We start from the raw sequence: 25,292 nt of genomic DNA on the forward strand, positions 1-25,292 counted from the left end.
CTTCACTTGAAGTAGTGTGATTTCAGAGCTGCAGATCAGTGCGATTTTGTACCTCCTGATTTCACTGTGGCTTGTAACGTCATTTAACAGAAATCAATGTTGCAATGAAATTGGAAAAAAGTAGTGCAGGAACTATTCTTGATATCCTGCTACTTCAAATTGCACTGATTAAGGCAGTGATATAGAAATACATTAGATGCAACTTCAGGTGAGATTTGTAAATCACATATCGAACCTGAAGTCGCACCGGTGTTAAACAAGGCTTAGGGCAATTTTAGGACAATTGTGCAGTTTATATATTTTTTTAGAAGTCTAAATATTTAATTTATTATTTGTTTGCATAAACCAGCACATTCCTTTAAAAACACAAAAGCTATATACAAGGATTTGCACAAAAAAACCCCATTATAAAGCTTTTATAATAACACAGGTGTTTTTGGGTGCAAGGGAGGAACAGGTACAACCTGCTGCCAGCACTCTGTCAACATCAATCACAGGCTGAAATACATGGCAGCTGGATGTTCTCACAAGCAGTAGTCACATAGAGACATGATTTCAAGGATGTTTCCCAGACATGGAATTCCCAAGTTCGAGGCATACATCTCTCTATAAATGCAAGTACTTCTTAGAATAGTGCCCCGACACCACGTATTTCAGCCTGTCATTGATTTTGTCAGGCTGCTGTAAGTGGCTGTACTCTGCATCTTTTCCTCCCTTTCACCCAAAAACACCAGTTTTTTATTCTGTATGAGCCAAGCTTCATTTTTAGCATGAACCCTAAAGGACATGGGAGAATCTAGATAGGTAAATTAGTCCATATATTTACAGAGTCCATTATTTAGCTAGATCATATGAAATGACAGACATAAAGTGCATTTGGAAGCAGATATTGATGAGAGGAATGTTGGGAAGAATTTGTGAAAAGGATGACTCTGCATGAAGTGAGCAATTGTGATGAGATACTCTTTAATCCAAACGTTTGAAAGCTAGAACAGCCTTCTGTGAGAACATGCATATAAACTGTACAAATCTGTGTGTATTCACTTTACATCCATCACTTTTATCTTTGCTGTAAATTGTCAGCTACTTACAACACAGTGATGATCACAGTGTAGGGGCTGGGAGCCAGAACAGTGAGCACCAGTTTGGTGATTATCTTCTTTTTTTTTGGTAATAATTGACTAATGAAACTATTGCCTAAACATACTTTGTCATAAAATATAAAGGTGATGATTTATAGCTTGTCTTTAAATCATGCCTTAGGAGGAGCAGAACATTCAATTGTATCTTTAGGCTTCATGAAGAGGGTAACTTGACCATGAAATCTTAATGCATGTGGTTGTGCTGCAGCCTGCCCTTTTCCATCGCCTATGCCTCTCTGTTAGACAGGCTGCCTGTCACACTTTATAGTCAGTAATGAGGTGGGAAGAGTGAAAAAACAGACCACAGCATGACTGTGAAAGGTCTGGTTGCTCTTTGCATAAGTAGGGTTCCACGGGTACAGAGGCCCTCTGAAAATAAACCCTGTGATTATTTAACATCTTCGTGACACAGGCAGCTTTACTTTTTTATACGATTGATATTCAAGACCACGTTATGCTGTCTGTTTACCATTGGGGAAATGTCCCTTCCTATTCCAGTAATGCAACATAAAGTTAGTGGAAATCTCCCGAAGGGAGGGAAATTCCTATTTAGACAGTTGACCTTTGAACAGGTGTCCACCATTAGATGAATTCCCCTTCTTTTTTGGATACCACTGTAAAATTTTGGATTTCCCCTCACTTGTTTCAAATAGAGGTGTGAATTTCCCCAATGTGGGCACATACAGCAATAAAAATGGTACAGGGTCTAACCCCTCTCCACTTTATTCAAAATATAAAAATAAAAATGTTTTGCTTAGATATGCACTTTAATTTTCTCACAGAGCAAGGCAATGCTAAACAGGAGTAGTGAGACAGTAGCACTGAAACAGGGAAACAAAAACCTGCCCCTGATCACATCTCTGTGGTTGGTTTTGAGTAAGCATCTCTCTAATTTTGTTGCAGACTTGTGCAGAGCTGTCTCTTGGCTTCCCAGGAATACAGGCACAGGTGTCACAAATGCACATAAAAGAATAGAATTTACTAACTGAAGAGCCATCTCATTTCCAGTTTTGCTACAACTTACACCCAATAATAATGTGAGGGCCATGTTGCTTGTACGGAGATGCAAAGGTTTTATGTGTATCCCTGTGCAGGCAGTCAAATGGGACACAGTGCTTGCACAAATACAGCCACAGCTCCCAATTTGACAGCTGTGTGGGTGCAGTAACCCGATATAGTTATTTCTTTTCCTGTATTTGGTGAACGGCTGCAATCTGCTAATGTAAGGCTTACTGGCCTGATTAGCTGGAATTTAGCCTCTGCTGTGAGCCTTACACCAGTGGCAGCAAAAAGGTTAATGGGATATTGAAAAATTAAAGCTGTTTTAGGGCTTCTTGCACAAGTCAGTGGGAATGAAAAGCAGCTTGAAGGTCAAATACAGCTGTCACTATAATGTTTATAATCTCAAATTGATGTCAACTAAGAAAAAAAAAGAAATTGTCTGGCGCTCATCACACAGGGAAAATAAAAACTATTGACAAATTGAAATAATATAACTAGAACAGAAAAACTGCTCCTAAAGGGTTGCTGTGTAGCAGCTGTCTGGAAACAAGACTAACTAAACTAGTGCTAAACTAACTACAGGCTGGGCTAGGCTGTCTCCTCTGTCAGGCTGGGAACCCCAAAGCTGTGAACGGAAAAGAAAAGAGAGGGGCGGCAAGCTGACCATAGTATAGTAAGCAAATTAATTGTGAAGATCAAAAAAGGTAAAAGTTGCACTCACAAACAAAAGTAGATAAAAACGCATCTCTTAAATCAGTGTGCACTCCGGACATCTGTGGAGATGGAACAGCAGAGCACAGCTCCCTCGTGGCTAGCTGCCATCATGCATGTTCTGACAGCCTTTGCTACTACCTATGTCCTGGCAGTGTGAGGACATCATCCGGGTTGTCTTCTGTGTCTTACAGTGGCAGGTCTTCCTTGTCTATAGTGCCTGGCTTCAGCAGCTCTAGTATAGCAGCCACGGAGGGAGCTGTGCTCTGGTATTCCATCTCCACAGCTGGCCAGACTGCACACTGATTTAAAAGACATTCTTTTATCTACTTTTGTGAGTGCAACTTTTAGCTTTTTTGATCTCCACAATAAACTAACTTACTACACTATGGTCGACTTGGCGCTCCTCTTTTCTTCTCTGTGCAAGCAGAATGTACTTGAAAGCAAGCTGTCTTTTACTTTACTTAGACACTAGCCCAAAGCCTTGGCAAGGGCATTAGAGTAAGTCTGGAGATTACTATAACATGTCTAAAGCTTGTGTCATGCAGCTTGATGTTATTTCTTATATCAGTAAATGTACTGTACTAATACTGACATTTGAGGTAGAGGTGGCTGTGATCAACTTGCATGCCTAAACTATAAATACAAGCTGCGGTATTATTTGCTTTGATCGCTGCTGAGAATTTCAGTTTGTTTAAACTGTTAACAAAATTTTGAAAACCATTTTAATTAAGTTACATTTTATGAGCAGGTTAATTAAAAAATGTATTTCCCGCAGGATCGTGTAATAATTAACAGATTGGACAGCATTTGCCAAGCAGTATTGAAAGGAAAATGGCCTACACCACGAAAAACCTATGATGGCGTCCGTGTGGTGACCTTCTACACTAATCAACTGCTAGATAGCCCTGGGGCTGCCACAGAATACAGTGAATCGGGTGTACAGCCATCCGCCTGTGTGGCAATCAAAGCCGAACCCTGTCAATCACCACAGATGTCAAAGGTGAAGAAGCATGTACCAGAAAAGGAGTTTACAGTGAAAATCAATGACGTATGTTTATTTTTTTCTCTTGCCCTGGGACCTGGTTGCTGTGTGCAGCATGCTCATTTTCCAACTGGCTGCCTGCTCTTTTCTTACTACTTAACTCCTCCAATTTTTTGGAGTGGATCTTGCTTTTTTGTGCCGATTTTAAGCTCATTGCGCTTGGACCTGCAAAACATTAATATGAACTGTGATTTTACATGGCTAACTTTCCAGCCATTCTGGATTTGCTATCCATTTAATGCTTCCACAAGGTGCTCTTTATTGCACTGCCTTTAAATGCCATTTTTGTGTGTTCTGTTTTTTCCTTGGCTGTTTTTAATATTTTTAGCATGCATTTCCACATGCTTTGCAGAGACCTGCATTTTTATATATGGCAAACTGACATGCTTTTCTACCAAGAGTATACAATAATTGTAGTTAGCAATAAGAAGCTTTTGCACAGTATGTCCAACCATAGCTTTACTATTAGATAATAGGTGTATGATGTGAAACAAAATACTTCATTGATTAAAGGTGGAATACGCTTTAGACCTCTCTTGTGTAGTAAGCAAGAGTTTTCTTGCCCACACTCCCCTCTTAAAGTGAACCTACCACAAACCTAGAAAATTCAGACTAAGCATATCATCAAAAAATGCATGAGCAGTGGTTATGTTAACCCCTTCTTCTTCATCTCCCAGCCCTTTAAGTGAACTGAAATGCTGGAGGTGGAGGCAGGCATTCCAATCATTTGACCACTGTGATTGGCTGTCACAGTGGTCATGTGACAGCCCCCAATTTCAACTATGCATTGGGAGCTTTACAGGACAGTTTAGTTACTGTGCTGGGGGTGTGCTCTCAGAACAGTAAACTGTTTGCACATAGGTATATATATATAATATATATATATATATGGCCGTTTGGTGTTATGAGTGCGGGAAGTGGTTAAAGTGTAGGTCCGCCCAAAATGAATGAAAGGGCAATCATTAGATCTTGAGAAACTGGTAAATGCATTTATATTCAAATCTCAATTTTACCTGTAAACTTTGAGCTCAGCCACATCTTCTCACACTTAGGCCACCCTATTGGTCAATAAGACCACCCTTTGCATAACTGGACAGACTTTTTATTGACGTGCAGTTTTCATGGAAGGTAAGCTCTGCTAATGTATGTTTTCTTCATATGCTCAGTTTGGGATGCCCATGGTTTGTGACAGGTTTACTTTAAGCAAAATGTGAGTCATCATCGGCTTCTGTTTATCTACCTTTTCCAGACTTTGTTCCTCCATACAGGCAACCCTAAGTATGACCATGGATAAGATGATTTTTAAGTCCAATACTACAAAAATTAGATGATACATATATATCATGTATATGTGATAAAAATCTTAATGACATTTTGAAATGCAACAAGTGGCTATGTTGGTGACATATCAGATTTCAGTTTGAACATGTCTTCATTTTTATTATTGCAATTCCAAGACCATATCAAATCAGTACGGTGGTCACGAGTTAGAATTCAAACAAAGTCAGTGGATGAGGAAAAAAGAAAGTAGGGGCAGAAGGGGAAAGAAAACTGAAAAAAATAGGCGCTGTGGAAAATGCTCTCTGTCAAGCACCCTAATGAAGATGCATCTTTATTGGGTGAGACAAAGTAGCAAATATAATAAAATTTGACCAGCCTGAAGTGAACAGTGTGACTCCAACGGACGGCCCGTCCCCTGTGAAGGGAGCTGAGATCAGAGAACGCTCCTGTCGGCTTCAAATCACTTGGTGTCAGCATACCGGCGTCCCGGGTGGCGTCATCACAGCAAGCGAAGGCAGTGTCCGGCGTCGGCTTAAGCTGGGAGCGTATGCAGGGTTACCAAGATGTCATTTTTCACGCAGTTGCGCTTTGTCGAGTCTCTGGTAACCCTGGCCGGCGGCCATTATATAGAAGACCATTAAAGGGAAGGCTGGCTGAGCGTAATTAGCAGGGGATGGGGTGTCAATCAAAGCAGACAGCTCGTCCTGAAGCAATGCTGAATACAAATTTAAAAGTATAAATTGCAAATTATAGAAAGCGGTGCCAATTAATGGAGTGATATTTATAAGATATGTATACATATCACTCCATTAATTGGCACCACTTTCTATAATTTGTATTCAGCATTGCTTCAGGACGAGCTGTCCGCTCTGATTGACACCCCATCCCCTGCTAATTACACTCAGCCAGCCTTCCCTTTAATGGTCTTCTATATAATGGCCGCCGGCCAGGGTTACCAGAGACTCGACAAAACGCAACTGCGTGAAAAATGACATCTTGGTAACCCTGCATACGCTCCCAGCTGAAGCCGACGCCGGACACTGCCTTCGCTTGCTGTGATGACGCCACCCGGGACGCAGGTATGCTGACACCAAGAGATTTGAAGCCGACAGGAGCGTTCCCCGATCTCAGCTCCCTTCAGAGCGGACGGGCCGTCCATTGGAGTCACACTGTTCACTTCAGGCTAGTCAAATTTTATTATATTTGCTACTTTGTCTTACCCAATAAAGATGCACCTTCATTAAGGTGCTTGACTGAGAGCATTTTACACAGAGCCTATGCTTTTCAGTTCTCTTCATCATGCAAATGATTAACAAGGCAGCACTGGTGAGCTCATGATTAACTGTTCCCATGTTTCCACCTGGAGTGGCCTCTCTGCGCTCATTTGTATGAGTTTCCCGCAGAAGGGGAAAGAGAGGTGCAAAAGGACAATGATCAAACTGCAACTTACTGAACATTCCTGTTTGAGAAGTGATAGGTTTACATCCTTTTAACAGAGGCTACAATAGTTGAATCATCAATGGGGAGGGTTAGGCAGGGAGGCCTTCTGAGTATGTTGGAGATAGAGCTTGGTGATTAGCATCCCATCAAGGCCTTGAAAGAAGCAGGTTCCTTGTTAACCAACAAGCAGGTCCAAGAGGTACAGGTTTTATTAGGGTCATTTTTGTCATCTGACACCAGGGTCTCCATGATCATGATGTTTAAGGTGTGTGCTCATTCCACTATATGTGGGGTAGTAGCAGATTTGCAATGGCAAGATACCACAACCGGGGTCACTAAAAGGCAGAGTCTGAGGATTTTTTTGTTCGTCTTAGGGACCAAGGTATCATTGACAGAAAAACATTTTTCCAAAATGGTCAGAGTAAGTGGCGTCATATCTAGATATGTAAAAAAGGTACCCGGCTTATCAGAGCCTCTCCAGTACTGACTGGAGGTCATGGGGGACATCTGGCCTTACTCTGTGGGGTCTGGTACCAGAGGGAGAAAATCTTGTAGCTCTTCTCTTGGAAGTAGGAAGATGTAGATTGTTTGTGGTTGATAAAGACCCTTTCTCCAATCGTCGTCAGAGAAGGCCTGACCTAGGTAGCACCCCCCTTGGACAAGAAAGGAGGTCCCCTCTCTCAACACTTTGTAGACTTTTGGAACCATATGGCAGGGTGGTGACATTTTGAAAATTAAGGGAATCAAGTAGAGTGTGCTTCAAAGATGGGGGATTGTGTCTTTTGAGTTTTTAGATGAAGCTATGGAGTTGTGCGGAGTCCAGTCCAAGGCTTGTGATTTTACGATAATTGCAGGGGGTCCTACCAGAGTCGTGAAGAGTTCTGGACAGTAATAATTTCAAAAGAGATTTTATAGTGACAATTGGACTAAAAAGCATCACTTAGGAATATATCCCTTTGAATTCAAATATGAGCAGTTGTATTTAGCACTAAGGCAATTGGTTATAGCAGAGAGTTTTCACTGCTTTCACTGGAAACTGCAGTGTTTACTTAACACCACACACAGAATTTGTGAGCCATTCAGAAAATACAGACCATGGCTTACTCTCAGCATAATGCTACAGAGAGCACTCTGATATTGGAGGAGAGGCCAAGCACATGATATTGATAGGCCATATAACCGGGCTTTCCTATGCCTTCTTCTTTTCTTATTCATTAACCACTTGAGCTCCTGAGGATGCACCCCCCTTAATGACCAGGCCTCTTTTTGCTACTTGGCGCTGCACTAATTCAACTGATAATTGCGCGGTCATGCAATGCTGCACCCAAACGAAATTTACGTCCTTTTTTTCACACAAATAGAGCTTTCTTTCGGTGGTGTTTGATCATCTGTGCGCTTTTTATTTTTCACGCTATAAAGAAAAAAAGGCCAAAAATTTTGAAGAAAAACAATATTTTTTAATTTCAGCTATAAAAAATATATAGTAAACTCAAAGTTGGTTATAAATTTAGGCCAAAATGTATTCTGCTACATGTTTTTGGTAAAAAAAAAATCCCAATAAGTGTATATTGATTGCTTTTTGTGGAAGTTATAGCGTCTACAAACTATGGTATAAATACTGCAATTTACGCCATTTTTCTGCTATACAGCGCTGTGCTAGTTTAACGGACAATTGCGCGGTCATGCAATATGGTACATAAATGAAATTTACATCCTTTTTTTCCCCACAAATTGAGCTTTCTTTTGGTGGTATTTGATCGCCTGTGCGGTTTTTATTTTTTGTGCTATAAAAAAAAGAAGGCTGACAATTTTGAGGGAAAAAAAACAATATTTTGGACTTTTTGCTATAAAACATGTCCAGTAAAAAAAAAAAGGAAAAAAATCAAATTTAGTCATAAATTTCTGCCAAAATGTATTCTGCGACATATCTTTGCTAAGAAAAAAACCCAATACGTGTAAATTAATTGGTTTATGTAAAAGTTATAGCGTTTACAAATGGCGGGAAAGATACTGGGATTTTTAGGGGTTTTTTTATACTGATAATGGCGGCGATCAGCGAATTATGGCAGCGATCAGGGACTTATGGCAGCGACTTATGGCGGGACTGCGGCGGACATTTTAACATTGGGGGGTACTGACTTGGGGTCACTGACATCCCCAAAAACACTAATACAGTGATCAGTGCAAAAAAAAAAAAAACTGACACTGTACTAATGGCAATAGGGAGGAAGGGGTTAACTTTATTTAGCAGGGAAGGGTTATAGGAGTGAGGGGAGTGTTTTACTAGGGGGCGGGGGTGTGTGCTGGGCGGGACAAGGCTGATCGAGAAAGAAAAACTGTTCTTTCTCGATCAGCTCATCCTCGAGCTGTCAGGGAAGTGACAGACAGTACAGCTACTGCAGCTGTGCTCTCTGTCACTGTTTGCCGCCGATCGCCGGGACATAGCCGCTAAGGAGCGGCTGTAACCCGGCGACTGACATCTGCGGCAGAGAACCGCGGGACAAATAGGGCGGCGGCGCGCCTCGCGCCGCCCCCTATTTGTTTACAAAACACACGTCTTAAAACGTGGTTTTGCCTGTGAGTGCCGCCCTGCCGCCGTATATGTACAGTGGCTGGGCGGCATGCGGTTCATTTGAATAAAGCTTTGCGTACTTCAGAGTTCTGCAGTAGAAGAGTAATGCATATTACCTTTTTAGTGTAAAAACCTACCCATACAGTTAATTCAAATGATAACCATTCTGACAAAACTCTTGCACTGTTCTTTATTGATTTTAAGTAGAACTATAGATTATTTTATTTTTTTTTGCCATCTTTGTCCGTCACATTGGGGAGATTTACCTTCACTTCCTGTCATAGACAAAACAGGAAGTGAGAGGAAATTCCTGCAAATTAAGGAAATCCCTTGGGGCCCCAAAGATTACCAGGACTAGTGTCTCCATTGAAAGATATCTAGATCTCCCTTCTATTACTTGACTTTTCTGGGAACAACCCAAAATTTGGGATTTTCTTTTACATTCACTTTCAATGATAATGGTAAACCTGGTCAAACAGCAAGGGTGAATCTCCGTAACACTTACAGCAATAAACACTGACAGGTGTTTTAATTCCTCTCCTCTCTGTCCAAAACTTAAAAAAATAAATTGCCTTTAATTATACTTTTAAGATTCCATCTCAAACAAAATCTATATGTTGCCAACATAAACGAGGGAAGAATTGTTCTTTGAAACATTGAGGTTGATTTACTAAAATTGGAGAGTGCAAAATCTGGTACAGCTCTGCATAGAAACAAATCGGCTTCCAGTTTTTTGGGGTTTTTTTGTGTATCAAGCTTAATTGAACAAGCTTAAGTTAGAAGCTGATTGGCTACCATGCACGGCTGCACCAGATTTTGCATTCTCCAGTTTTAGTAAATCAACCCCATTGTCATTCTCGCTTAAAATCTGACAGATCTAAAGCTTTAAGGTTCTGCTACTGGACTTTTAGTCATGAACGGTTGGTATGATATATTTTATTGCTCAGAGCCTCTCATTAATCTAGATGTGTTGCCTTTTAGGAAAGTGGCTTAAAGCTGACATTTCAGAAACAAGGGATTCCTCAGAAGAGGCCTTTGGACGGTGAAGAGGCAATGGGACAGCAGCAGTATTTGGCTCGACTTCAGGATCTTCAGAATGCCTCTGAGGCCAGTCTTGTAACCTTTCCAAAACCCTTGGCAGCTTCAGGTAAAAAGCAGTTTATTTGACTGGCCTAAGGAGAAATCCAGGCAAATGGCTACATACACCAATAAAATGCATAAAGTAAATGGTCTTGCCTTCCAAAGTATTTGTATTTCTGTTCATCCAGTTTTGAGATGTATGCAGCTCTAACACAAACACAGTCCTTTGAGTGGGAAGGAGACCTAATTTTTGTGTGCTGCAGTTAAGCAACACTTACAGGTCTTGTTCTGCCCCATCTTGTAACCAGACCATAAAGGAAAAGCAACATTCTAATAAGTTCTTTAGTCTGTCACTCTGCTTTCTCCACTTCTGAATGTGTTCATAGCGTGTGAGAATTGCAGCACAACTGTTTGCTAATTCTACCTCTCCCAGCCTGAGCTCTGCTATACCATGTGGGCTGCAAGACGCTGATATCCAGATTTCATTATTACATTCCGAGATCTGCCTGCAGCCTCTACCAGCATAACCTTCCCAGAATCTGCCTGGACTTCAGCTTTAAACTGGCTGGAAGCTATCATTGCTAAGGCTCCATTCACACATGTGTTTTCTAGAGCGAGGCTCTAAAACATTCAGGGAGGAAAAAAATCAATATTACTCTATGGAGAAGGTTCACATCTCCACAAGTCGACTGAAGCAGAATGCCTGAAGCTTGAAAAATTTTTGGAGCTACTATTGTAGCTCTATTTGGGCAGATTGATGCGTTTTGGGCGCAATTTCATTCCCATAGGAATATGTGGATAACACAAAATCACGTGTTTTCATGCGCTTTAGCGCACAACCTAGAGCTTTTTTCTGGCATGGCAAAACATGGCAGAATTTGATGTCACGGATTATATTTTTTTCCCTTTTCGCTAATACAAAAACGCCAAAACTCAAAGTCTGAAAATGCCTGAACAAATCGTGCACAAATGTTTCCAAGCGCGCAATAAAACGCATGAAAAAATGCACAAAAGCACTCATCCATCCATGTCTCCATGCTTTTTGTTGATAAATCACTTTGAAAAATACCCCCCTAGCATTTCTAACCATGGCTATGTTGAGTATGACTTGTGTAGCATCTACTTCCTGGACTCTATGGGGTTTATTTACTAAAGCTGGAGAGTCCAAAATCAGACTCCCTTCTGCATAGAAACCAATCAGCTTCCAGGTTTCATTGCCAAAGCTTCATTGAACAAGCTGAGGTTAGAAGCTGATTGGTTTCTATGCAGAAGGGAGTCTGATTTTGGACTCTCCAGCTTTAGTAAATAAACCCCTATCTGTCTTAGTTCAGGTAGGGAGAGTGTTTAGCCTCTCCTCCAGATAAAGGAAAAAGAATGCCTCTGAAGACTCCTGAGATGTATGACATCATTTTGGCCTGAGCCAAAACCAGGAAGCAACTGAAAAAGTGTTTAAAAAAAAAAAAAAAATTGAAAAAGAGTAAATATAATATACATTCCTATCTAATAACTTAGGGTAGCAGCATAATGATTGAAACCGGTTACAGCGAAAATAAAGTCATCAATTTAACTGGTTCCCAAACTGTTTTATACACGGCTTGTCGTAAATCATTTACTGTCACATGAGTAGCCCCATGGCAACAGCAGATCGAACTTGAGGCTAAAATGGCAGCTTCTTTCATTGACAGGACGGGGGGTTTAGTTCCACTTTAATGCTGACTGAGAGAGTTTAGTTACATTTTAATATCAATGGTATATGAAAGTAGAATGCAGGGGAAACAACTAGGGGTTATCAGGAAGCGACTTGTCCATACCTCTCCGCTTTTACCTTTAGGTCTTGAAGCTGCATGTTAATCCACTCTAAAGGCTGTTTCTGTAATAAAATTGTCATTCACAGCTCTAATTCTCCATGTTTTTGAAAAGTCATGTTACAGCTAGTTTTAGAAGCACTTGGCAAATTTAAACAACCTAAGAATACTGAAATCCCACCTTCAAAAATGTAGTGAAACCTTATTGGGTATTATGTTATTGCAGTTTGTTGTTGTCCTTATTTAATACTGCTTTATTTAATAATCCTATACACAGTACATGAAGTGGTGTGGTCATTAATAAAGATCTTAATTTTTGAAGGTACTTCTAATATACTGCCAACTTCTGGTTTGAATGGTATGACATCAGATGCTCAGCCAACCGTCAAAAAAAGAAGAGGCAGGAGGAAGAATGTAGAGGGAGTTGATATCCTGTTTATGAACCGAAATAAGATGCTAAATCACGTGAGTCAAATAATTTTATGGATTGGGTTTGAATTCTTGCTGAAAATAGCAAAATATTGAATATTCTTAATCACCTTTTTATTTAGTGTAGTGTACTACTAAGACAAAACTTTGTTATATTGGAGAAAAATGACAACTACCCCATCTTGCCATTATCTGCCACAACATGCATGTGACACCCCTGGCAAATACCAAAGGATAACAGTTATAAAAGAGATAATGATTGGGCAGATTTGCACCTCCTCCACCCTTCTCAATTGGTATTACCATGAATCTTAACAATGTGGCACCCATAAAATCTGATCAGGGGTCAGCTTTTATTAAATGTTAGGCAAATGAAAGATGGTTTCTGGTTTCTTCTGAGTGATGATATATTGGTTTGTGTTATATGATATTTGAGTATGGGTATGACCGTATGCAGATTTCCAGACGCGCTTAACTTTTAGGGCTGGTTCACACCAGATGCAGTCACTGCGTTTTTATTCTGCATCAAAAATGCATGGACAGTGTTTAACATGGATTCCAGTAGCCCTAGTGCACGCGAGTGCTGTGATTTCCAGTGCTGTCATCAAAAGTAGAACATGTTGGGTTTTTTTCTGTATGAAGCACATCTTGAGCACGGTAAAGCACATCAAAAAAGCACTGAAACACACATGTCCTCAATTAAATAGAAGAAAAAAAGAGGAGAACAAAGACACCAGAAGACTTCAAAAACACACATGCAGAAATCCATCTGGGATACAGAAATTGTGGTGTGAACCAGCCCTTAAGAAGTGTGAGAATCAAACAAAAAAACAACACGCATGCTCACCTCTATGGCTGTAGTATCAGTCTGATGCTGCAGTTGTTCCTTGTCAGCTCTAAGCCCAAGAACCAAGTTAATCACATAATGCTGATTGCTCAATTCTCGGTCTGCTCTGAGTGGAGTCTGTCACTCATCACTCCCTGCTCTGCCTCTCCAGCACTCCCTGGATGTGGAGGGGGTGGGAGCGGTCGGCTCGGGCTCTCAGCGACATGCTGAGAGGAGGAGCCAACTGCTGATCAGGTGTATGGGTGGATTCTGACATTATTGTAGGGATCCCTCAAGAGCCTGAAGTGGCTCTGTGACCTTAGCCGACAGTGGGCTGTAGCTTATTCTGGGTCATAGGAGGGCAAAAGTAAGTGTACACCTGTGATCCCAAAAAAGAAGTATGGCCAAAAAAGCTTTGGCCATACTTCTTTTAAGGCCTAACTCCAGACATTTTTTAAAGTTTCGCATGAAGCAAAGAAGAACTACTTCCCCTGTCAGTTTTCTTTTTCTGCCTGTGAACACATTGTGGAGATGTTCCCTTCCTTCCTGTCCCTGTGACCCCATGACTACAAATACAGGGAGCAGTTGTAACTGGGACATGAAGGCCCAGACAGCCAAGAAAAAAATCTTCTCAGATTGCCATTTACAGGAAAATTAGACACTGGCAAACTTTTGGCCAGCCCAGGTTACCTCTTCCTACTATCAGCATGCCTTTTTTTGCTAGTGTCCTTTGGCTTGAATTCTCAATCGAGACACTTCTCTGTATGGCTGCTGAAAGTCTGTCTCTTCAGTTGCAGAGGCCAGACTGTGCTTGACTGAGCAGTGCAGGGATGGACTGGAAATCACTTTCAGGCACTGGATTCTGTGTGGAGTGCTTTTCAGGCTCCATTTTGGTAAATGTTGGCTGCATAGTGCTTTTCAGAGCCACTGGCATTACCTTTCTTTATCTCTTAATAAGTGGGCCATTCACACCAAGCACTGGGAATTACTTAATACTGCATAGGCTGCACTTAGGGCTCATTTATGTAAACTTTGCCCTTTGAAGAGAGATCTTTGTTTTTCAGAGGATGTTTGACAGGCGTGGAGGTAATTTTTGCAATGCCGCACTGCAAAGCATCACTCTGGGAGATAGTTATAGGCACAACTAGTGTACACACAGTCTTAGAGTCTGCCCCATCCTAGAAGTTCTCTTTAGTCCGGTGCTGCTGTATTCTCTGCCCTTTCAGTTGAGACTTTTACCAGAGGCATGCAAGACTTTATGGCTCAAATCACCCAGTTATTTGCTGGCTCTGATTGCAGCTGTTTGATGGTTGCCAGGCATTCAAAATTAATGAAGATTACTGGAGGTTTCAGTGTTATTGCTTTAGAACAGGGGTCTCCAAACTATTTAAATGAAGGGCCAGTTTACTATCCTTCAAACTTTAGGAGGGCCAGACTGTGGCCAGTGGGAGTAGAAAATGTCTTGGTGTCAGTGGGAGTTAACAGTGCCCCATTGTTATTGTCAAGTGGATAAATCGTGCCCCATCATTGATGTCAAGTGGAGGAATAGTGCCCTATCATTGGTGTCAGGTGGAGGAATAGTGCCCCATCATTGGTGTCAGGTGAAGGAATAGTGCCCTATTGGTGTCACTGGGAGGAATAGTGCCCTATCATTGGTTTCAGTAGGAGGAATAGTGCCCATAGTGCCCCATCATTGGTGTCAGTGGGAGGAATAGTGCCCCGTCATTGAAAGGAATAGTGCCCTGTTGATGTTAGTGGCAGGAACTATGCCCCACTATTGCTGACAGTGGTGGTAATAATGGCCCAAGGGCTGGATAAAAGCAACATAGGGCCGCATTTGGACCCAGGGCCAGAGACCACTGCTTTAGAACCTCACTGCATATCAAACAAGATCAGTTGCAGTTTATGCAGTCATAAATATAAAACAGTACTTTTTTTTTCATTTATTGGGAAGCAAAATTAGAGATAATCTGTTCTTAAGAGTTGGACTGAGTTTTACCAAACTGTTTGCTCAACACGAATGTAATATATTTCAGGTACCTATGGTTTTATTGATTGGTTTATGTTCATTTATTAACATATTTTTTTATTATGGTATTTACAGGGGAGATGCTATGTTCTGTAGTCTTTTTTCCTCAATTTAGCTATTCATAAAGAACTACATTGCAGGCCATTCCAATGTAATGTCCAACATTTAAGAATCACAAATGATTTTCTGTGTTGCAGCTGGATCCTTCCTTATCTCAGCCTTTACCTGGCCCTCAGGTGATTCCAGGAGCACTGGACGCAGACAGCCCTGTCCCTGTCATTAACCTAAAGGATGGCACAAGGCTAGCAGGAGATGATGCACCAAAACGAAGGGATCTAGAGAGCTGGCTTAAAGCACATCCTGGTTATGTAGAAGACCGGGGGGCTTTTATACCCGTAAGTTTTGACGCAATACTTTTTACTATTTCTATTGTAGTATCACATAAACTAATTGCTTTGCAGTTTGACTTCACTTTGGAAACTGATGTTTAAAGAGAATCTTCCACTTTGCCCATTCAGAGAAAAGGGACAGGTTTTCCTGATTGGGCCATCCCCCCACCTACTGATGATTACCTTCTCTGCCTTTCCCTACTGCTCCATTAGCCATGGAAGCCCTGTATAACCTTATATACTGCTCCAAAAACTTAAAGGAACTTTTCAAGTATAGTATCAAGTCAATTAACCACTTGCCCAACAGGGCTATAGCCGAATGACGGCTACAGCGCGGTTGTCCAGTCCTGGGAGGTCGTCATATGACATCCTCCCAGAACACGCCCTCACGTGCACCCCCCGGGGGCGTGCACCCAGTGATCTCCGTGTCCCAGGATCTGGGAGGAAATACTCCAGGACACCATCTGTCGTCTCGTTAGAAGCATGCCCCTATGTCGTCAGGCATGCATACAAGCATGTGGGAGCCATACAAACTACTGAGTACCATTTTAGGTTGCTGCAATGAAATTTCAGCAAAATGGACTAGCCTGCTGCATAATTTTTTCACTTTGATTTTTGGGGTGTCTTTGAATTCAGTCCTCTGTAGGTTGATCATTTTCATTTCCATCAAACGATGGGGCATCCTTGCATTTCTAACACATTACCCAGTCCATATCAGTATAGATGCCCAACATGATATTTTTCCCCATTGAGATCTGATGTGTTTTCAAAGTGTTCCTTTAATTTTTTTGAGCAGTGTATAAGCTCCTTGTCGTCCAGTGCTTATACAGGGTTAATGATCTTATGCACTCCCATATGTTCCTGTGTTCCAACCTGGTAATTGGCAACTAAGGCTGAAGCCCCCCATTCTAAAAGGAAGGGCAAACAATCTCATGCTTCCCCAGGCAATGTTCAGTTCTTCTAAGGACAAATGTGCTGATGTGAGTGTTAACCAAATAATATGTATTATATGTGTTCAGAGGATGCAGCTTCATGATGGTAGACCCAAACAGAAGAGGCACCGATGTCGAAATCCCAATAAGCTGGATGTGAACAGCCTTACTGGAGATGAACGTGTTCAGCTCATCAATAAGAGAAACGCCAGGAAGGCAAGTTAACCTAAATCTAACAATCCACATGTGACCTGATTTGTGCAAGAAATGCAGTTAATAGGGTGTCTTTTGGGGCAAATTGCAGTTTGTAGACAAAAGCTAAGCAACCCCAAGGAAGTTTTGAAAGCGCCTTGCTAATATTTAAAGTGTTATTAATTCCATAAACAAAATGATTATTATGTACTGTATTTATAGATTTCAGCTTACCTATCCTTAGTAAAGGCTGAAGGTTTTTTGCCTTCATGCATTCTACTCATGAATGTAATAACCATCAGTATGCAGCTCCCCCCAATACTTAACCAAGCCCAGACATGATCCAGCACTGTGCATGGGAGTAGCTGCTCTCTCGTGTCTCTGCCTCCTGATTGGCTCAGACACAGCGATCAATCACAGCCAATGAGGAGGTACCAGGGGGCGGGGCCGAACCCTGTTTTGTGTGTCTTTTGGATACGCAGAGTGGAGCACAGAAGCAAGCATGGGTGAGTGCCCCCAGAGCAAGCAGCTTGCTCTGGGGGCACTACGCAGGAGGGAGGAGCCTGAAGGTCTGGAGGGGAACTCGAGAAGAGGATCAGGGCTGCTCTGTGAAAAACTACACAGAGCAGGTAAGTATAACATATTCTAAAGTATAAAGAGGGGAAAAAAACTGAATAGGAAAGCCAATTCAGCCAACATATCCAAGAATTGGTTAGCTGCAGTACATTACATTTTTAGATTTGAGTTAAATATCGCTTTAAATTTATCCCAGCAATTTTTACTATCTTTGCATCTGATGAAAGTTGATTTTGTTTTCTAAATTAAAAAAGGAATAATGCTCTCAACACAAACTCTTGTCCTATTTAAAAAAACATTTGTTGCAGGTTGTGTGGGGCTAAATTGGGGTGTGGATGGTCAAGCCTTTTACTGGCTTTTACTTTACACATTCAGAGGTGAAGATCTGTAATTAAATTCTAATCAGGAAGTTGTACATTTTTTACTTTAACCAATATGCCCATACGCTGGAGAGTGGTAATGTTTATTAACAGTTAATACACACAAACAGGAAGATGTTAAAGAAGTACGGCCAAAGCTCTTTTTAGCCACACTTCTCCTGGGGATCACATAAGTGACTTTATTCTGCACGTCTGTGACATGTATTCAGCTGACCGCAAGCTAAAGTCCACTGTTGGCTGACATCACTTAGCCAGTCCAGACTTTGGAGAGTTCCTGATTTTGAAGTCAGGATCCACCCAGATGCCTGGACTGGCAGCTGGCTCAGCCCCTCAGCAATCCGCTGAGAGCCTGAGCTAGCCACTCCTGACCCCTCCACAGCTCAGCGCTCCAGAGCAGAGCTGGAGACTGACAGCCATCACTTTCTGCTCACTGAAGACTGAGGACCGAGTGATTAGCAGTCTCTGATTGCTCAGATCTCGGTCTTAGAGGTGACGAAAGACAGATGCAACATCGGATCATGCTGTATCACCTAGGTGAGTGTGTGTTTTGTGGTTTTGTGTTGTTTTGACAGCAACAGTGCATGCTTTAAAAAATATGTTTTCTGCAAAGTTTTAAATGCAAGCCATGTTAAGCACATGTTATTAAACATAAACCTTTATACTTGTTGCTAATATTCATAAGATGCAAAGAGTGTTGCATGATCTATATAACAAATACAAATATTCAGCAATGCCAAAAGTTGATACATGGGAGGGGCAGGAGGTTGAAAAGCTTTTTCTTGTGGCACTTTGTCAAGAACACCTCAACAAAGTTCCTGCAGGCATTAGACATCAGAAGATTTGCAATAAATGTGTTCAGCCAAAGTTTGTGTTTCAACCAGTGTATGATCAGATGCTTAAAAGCTCTGTTGTATACGTTGGCCTCCTTTTGTTAGTCAAGAAAAAATGTCAACACTAGGCAATTATTGTGCTTTGTTCTCAACTTTGTACACATTTATTGGTTCAGATAACTGAAATGGTTTAAATCTGTTATATCTGTAATTTTTACCAGTGTACAGTGAGAGAAATATGTATTTGATTCCCTGCTGATTTTGAATGTTTGCCCACTCACAAAGAAATGATCAGTCTAAAAATGGAATGGTAGGTGTATTGTAACACCGAGAGACAAAATAGCAACAAAAAGTTCAAAAGAAATGCATGCCTAACAAATTATGCACTGATTTGCATGTTCATGAGGGAAGTAAGTACTTGATCTCCTTCACAAAACATGACTTAGTACTTTGTGGCAATCACAGAGGTCCTATAGTTGGCCACCAGCTTTACACACATCTCAGGAGGGATTTTGGCCCACTCCTCTTGGCAGATCCTCTCCAAGTCATTAAGGTTTGGTGGCTGAGGGTTTGGCAACTAGAACTTACAGCTCCCTCCACAGATTTTCAATCGGATTAAGGTCTGGAGACTGACTAGGCCACTCCAGGACCTTAATGTGCTTCTTCTTGAGCCACTCCTTTGTTGCCTTGGCTGTGTGTTTTGGGTCATTGTCATGCTGGAACACCCATCCACGACCCATTTTCAGTGCCCTGGCTGAGGGAAGAAGGTTTTCACCCTGTACATTGCCCCGTCCATCGTCCCAGTTGTCCTGTCCCCTTAGCAGAAAAACACCCCCAAAGCAGAATGTTTCCACCACTATGTTTGACAGTTGGGATGGTGTTTTTGCGGTCATAGGCAGCATTCCTCCACCTCCAAACACGGCGAGTTGAGTTGATGCCAAAGAGCTCGATTTTGGTCTCATCTGACCACAACACTTTCAACCAGTCCTCCTCTGCATCATTCAGATGTTCAGTTGCAAACTCTAGACGGGCCTGGACATGTGCTTTCTTGAGCAGAGGGACCTTGCGGCACTGCAGGATTTCAATCCTTGTTGGCGTAGTGTGTTACCAATTGTTTTCTTGGTGACTGTGGTCCCAGCTGCATGGAGATCAATTGACAAGATCCTCATGTGTAGTTCTGGGATGATTCCTCACTGTTCTCATGATCACTGACACTCCACGAGGTGAGATCTTGCATGGTGCACCAGACCTAGGGAGACTGACAGTTGTTTTGTGTTTCTTCCATTTGCGATTGTTTGAACCAACTGTTGTCACCTTCTCACCAAGCTGCTTCGCGATAGTTTATAGCCCAGTCCAGCCTTGTTTAGCTTTATAATCTTGTCCCTGAGATCCCTGGACAGCTCTTTGGTCTTTGCCATGGTGGAGCGTTTGGAATCTGATTGATTGCTCCTGTAGACAGGTGTCTTTTATACAGGTAACAAAATGAGATTAGCAGCACTCCCTTTAAGAGACTGCTTCTAATCTCAGCTTGTTACCTGTATGAAAGACACCTGGTAGCCAGAAATCCTGCTGAATGATAAGGGATCAAATACTTATTTCCCTCATGAACATGCAAATCAGTGCATAATTTGTTAGGCATGCATTTCTTTTGAATTTTTTTGTTGCTATTCTGTCTCTGTGTTACAATACACCTACCATTCGATTTTTAGACTGATCATTTCTTTGTGAGTGGGCAAACATTCAAAATCAGCAGGAGATCAAATACTTATTTCCTTCACTGTATAGGTATGGTAGGCAATGTATGGTTTTCTCTTTGGTCTACTGTATACAAGTGTTTCATGAAGAACCTTTGTAGGGTATAGTACCTTTTTATTGGCTACTACTATTGAAGCCATTTGAAATTTCAGTTTAAATCTGTAAAATAGTTTTTCATTTGCATCAAAACAAAAGTTATGCAAAGTCCTAGCTTGTTTTCTTTATAATGAATCCACATCCTTAGAAGAAAGTCCTGTACCTTGTCTGCATGCAATAGAGAAGGATCCTTGCTCTTTTGTAAAAAAAACAGTGGTCCCTCTGCAGAGGTTTTACATGCCCCTGCTGAGTCAGGCCTCTAGTTTTGCAAACAACAAAGCTTATACTGCCTAAAAAGTAGGCTTTTTTTCTAAATCCACCATTTAGTGAAATAAATAGGGAAGGCAAAGTTGAAGCAGAACTCCAGTCAAAAATACCAAGCTAAAAATGAAGATTTCCCCTGCAAATGAAGATGAGAGATTTCCCCTCAAGTCCGTTTTCTGCTGCTAGATGTCTTCGGTCTGATGGCAGCATCATTCAGCCCCCTAAGCCTATGTTGTCCTGAATCGGCTCCATCCTGTGACTGGACAATGAAAGAAGCAGCACAGTGATGAGCTCATCTTTCTGTCACACAGCTTTCCTCTTCGCACATGAAGAGACTGGATCCCCGTGCTGTTTCTACTCCTCATACTCCAGCTCTGCTGTACAGGCACTACATAAGATCGATATCAGTTTCATATTCTGGTATCTTAATAATTGTTTCCCAATACGCACAGGACAAACTTAAATATGTGAGACTTGGGTAGGTGGGTGATCTCTCAAAGAAATAAAGGTACATACAAATATATTTAAAATACAATCCTGTCCTAACATCTAGCCCTAGGGCAGACCATGATGCAACAGCTATATCATGATTAAAAACCAAACACAATAAATCATGATACAGAGCAGATAGAATACAAAAGTCTTGGAGCACAACCCTAATGGACCCCTGCACAGCTACAATCTTAATACTTCATAAAGTGTCATCCAGAGGGGAATCAATAGAAAATGTTTTGCTTCCTGAATCTCCAACTTTGATGATGTAAATCTGTTGATAAAATAATGTACTGTGGATGGGTTCTAAGGTTCAATGCGTTTTGCCAGAAAACTGCTTCAGGGAAGGGGGTGTTCAAGGAAATATAGAAGTGTTTAAAAAATACTTTAAATTACCGTATATACTCGAGTATAAGCCGACCCGAATATAAGCTGAGGTACCTAATTTTACCACAAAAAACTGGGAAAAACTATTGACTCGAGTATAAGCCGAGGGTGGGAAATGAGGCACCTACTAGTCAATGTAAAAATTGGTGTCAGTGGGAGGAATAGTGCCCCATCATTGGTGTCAGTGGGAGGAATAGTGCCCCATCATTGGTGTCAGTGGGAGGAATAGTGCCCCATCATTGGTGTCAGTGGGAGGAATAGTGCCCCATCGTTGGTGTCAGTGGGAGGAATAATGCCCCATCATTGGTGTCAGTGGGAGGAATAGTGCCCCATCGTTGGTGTCAGTGGGAGGAATAGTGCCCCATCATTAGTATCAGTGGGAGGAATAGTGCCCCATCATTGGTGTCAGTGGGAGGAATAGTGCCCCATCATTGGTGTCAGTGGGAGGAATAATGCCCCATCATTAGTATCAGTGACACCAATGATGCGGCACTATTCCTCCCACTGACACCAATGACACTTGCTGACCCCTGTTGCAGTATGGTGCTGCTGCAGCCAGCATATGTGGTTGCAGCAGCACCTCTGCACTGCACACTTACCGGCTTTTCCCTCACTCGATTTTCGCGGGTCCGCTCGGCTCCGCCTCCTCGCCCGTGATTGGCTGCCTGTGTACCTTTCCTGAGCTACAGTTCTGGCGGCCAATCACCGGTGAGAAGGCGGAGCCGAGCGGCAGGAGTGAGGGAGTGGCCGGAGTGACGGAAGGAGCAGCGCTTCCTGGATGGATCGTCGTGGGACCGGAGCCAGGTAAGAGACAGCAGCCCTCTGCCCACCCCTGTACGCGCCCCCCTTGACAGAGTCTCGCGCCCCCCCTGGGGGGCGCGCCCCACTATCTGCAGATGTTGACCCAAGTATAAGCCGAGGGGGCCGTTTTTCAGCACAAAAAATGTGCTGAAAAACTCGGCTTATACTCGAGTATATACGGTATGTATTATTGATTGTAGAACTGCATTTGTTTGTGTGTTTTATATTTGGCTTGAATTAAACATTAAGGTGGTTTTTTAACAGTGCAATGGGTTTTAAATAGTTCCTGAGAGTTAGGGAAGTGCTTTTCAAGAATCCTGGACCTATGCTTGTACCATGAAAATGGTAATCCTAACTTATTGTTTATAACTAAAAAAAAAAAAAAGTCCTGTGATAAACATGTTGGCACTGTTATGCTAATCACAGGACTTTGTTTTTTGAAACAACATGCTGACATGGCTATCACATGGATTTGTTGATAAACCAAGCCATCACATAATGACAGGGTCTGACGTGGTCGTGTTTAACAAGGCCATGTTACTCAGATAAGGGACTGATGTGACTCTATATAAAGAAAGACATGTCACCTGATTTTTATAGCTAGGATCACTGCTTGCTCACAGCTTTAAAAGGGGACATTTTTTATTAATTATAACTAAAGACATTATTCTTTTTTTTAGTTTTTGATAGATGTGCTAATGCTACTACATTCTATCAGAATTGTGCTGTGTGTGTCCCTATTTAGGAGATCACTCTTTCTGTTTGTCCTGTTAAACATTATCATCAAGAGTGAAAGTGAAAGTAAATACAAAATTTTGAGTTGTCACCAGAACAAGAATAAAGGGGAAGTCTTCCAGTGGGGATGCTAGTTCTGGTGACCCTTTTGAGAACCAAGGGATTCCCTTATATTGGATTAACTTCCTCTCACTTCCTGTTTTGGCTTTGGGACAGGAAGTGAAAGGGAAATCCCCCAGTGGGACACAAAGGACAAAAAACGGGATTTATAGCCCTCACCTACTCTATCCAAAAGGAAAAAATGCTTTGCTTAGTTCTACATTAAGCCAATTTTACTGAGCAGTGCTACATGGTAAAAATAGTCCAATTACTACATACATTTAGTAAAGGCAAAATTGCTGCTCTCCTCTATTCCCAGTAAAGATTGAGCAGTAGTAGTGAGGGGGCCTTTTTAATTCTATAGTTTTTCCCAATATGATGGCCACTTCTGCTGCGAGGGTTATAAGATTCAGTGTCTTGGGGGGGCAACCCTGTTAATTCATCCTATATGGCTTCTGGTACATAACTATTTTGGCTTGTGTTTAGGTTGGGGGAGCATTTGCCCCTCCCCTTAAAGATCTGTGCCGATTCCTGAAGGAAAATCCAGAGTACGGAGTGGCTCCAGAGTGGGGAGACGTTGTAAAACAATCTGTGAGTACAAATACTTGTATGTCTATATTGTAGGGTCTTTAACTTGAATTAAATGAGAGATTACCCTTTAGAATATGCTAGAGTCTTCATACTCCTATGTGCACTTGTGATTCTGAAAAACTGTTATTGTGAACCATATAGCCAAGTAACCTAATCCTAGCATCTTCCTCTGGTATCTCCTGCCTGCTGTAGCAATAATTTCAAGGAATAATGTTATTAGTATTAGGAATAATGTTACCAGTATTATGACACCTTTCTATCAGAACCAGCATTAACTTTTTTTGTGTTTAGCCATTTGAGCTACAGTAGCTCTTCTACTGGATCAGACTACACGGGCCAGTCTTCATTTCCAACATGCAATAATAAGCCCTGACCGCTCATGACACTGTCGCAGCTTGCCGGTTTTCTTTCCCTGAACCACGTTTTTGTGTGTCCTGACCACTGCAGACCAGGAACATCACACAAGAGCTGCAGTTTTGGAGATGCTCTAACCCAGTCATCTAGTCATTACAATACGACCCTTGTCAAATTCGCTCAAATACTTACACTAGCCCATTTTTTTTTCTGTTTTCAACACATCAACTCCAGGGACAGGTTTACTTGCTGCCTAATATATCCCACCCACTTTCAGAGGTCATTATAACGAGATAATCAAGGCTGTTCATCTTACCTGTCAGTGGTCTTGATGTTATGGTTGATTTGTGTATGTTCCACTGATTTTGCTTACCTGGAAGAGAAATGTTTTCACTTCAGTTTAGCTGTAAAATGATGATAGGGCTTACGTGCTGTATATTATGTATGTTAGATTATCTAGGATCTGCCATACAGGTAAACCATAGGCTTGCTGCTAATGTTTTTATATAGCTCCGGTAGTCACAGCAGCTAGCAGATGTTGAAATCTTTCCACAGTCCTTTGTAAAAGGCTACAGTTGTGTCCAAAATTATTCAACCCCCAATGCTGTAAAGGGGTTTAGGGACTATAGTGTACATTTGGAATTGTATTCAGAATCAAATCCTACAAGGACGTTGTAACTACCCAAATGCAACTAAAATGACATCAATTGTTTATGTAATACAGTAGTAAATGGTTCTTATGTGGTTTCTTCATTGCCACAATTATTCAACCCCTTAAAGACTACCACTCTGAAGAACAGAGGTTCATACAGGTGCTTTCCATCAGGTATTGAAAACACCTGTGGATGTCACCGAGCAGCAATCAAGCATAATAAGCACCAATTAGGCAGCTTTAAAATGACTGTGATACTCAGCTCCTTCTAGACATTTACTGGTGTGGTTACAAACATGGTGAAGGCAAGAGAATGGTCCAGGAAGACAAGAGAAGAGGTGATTTCTCTTCACAGGAAGGGCAATGGCTATAAGAAGATTGCAAAGATGTTAAACATACCAAGAG

General features: G+C 41.6%; 1 protein-coding gene across 3 annotated transcripts in view; it reads left to right on the forward strand.

Annotated features, from left to right (window-relative positions):
• The window catches only part of CHD9 (chromodomain helicase DNA binding protein 9), a 310,468-nt gene that overhangs the window by 268,057 nt on the left and 17,119 nt on the right, over positions 1-25,292 (forward strand). For 2 of the 3 annotated variants that reach the window (XM_089684773.1, XM_089684775.1), the window contains 6 exons: positions 3,634-3,906; positions 10,175-10,340; positions 12,401-12,543; positions 15,560-15,757; positions 16,771-16,899; positions 23,777-23,881. In XM_089684773.1, the coding sequence (XP_089540899.1) occupies positions 3,634-3,906; positions 10,175-10,340; positions 12,401-12,543; positions 15,560-15,757; positions 16,771-16,899; positions 23,777-23,881 (1,014 nt within the window). The remainder of the gene's footprint in view (positions 1-3,633; positions 3,907-10,174; positions 10,341-12,400; positions 12,544-15,559; positions 15,758-16,770; positions 16,900-23,776; positions 23,882-25,292) is intronic. The other variant, XM_089684774.1, reaches the window with a different exon arrangement.

Source organism: Staurois parvus, unplaced genomic scaffold, assembly GCF_062004578.1.
Source record: "Staurois parvus isolate SC_StPar_1 unplaced genomic scaffold, SC_StPar_1.0 ptg000356l, whole genome shotgun sequence".
NCBI lineage: Eukaryota > Metazoa > Chordata > Amphibia > Anura > Ranidae > Staurois > Staurois parvus.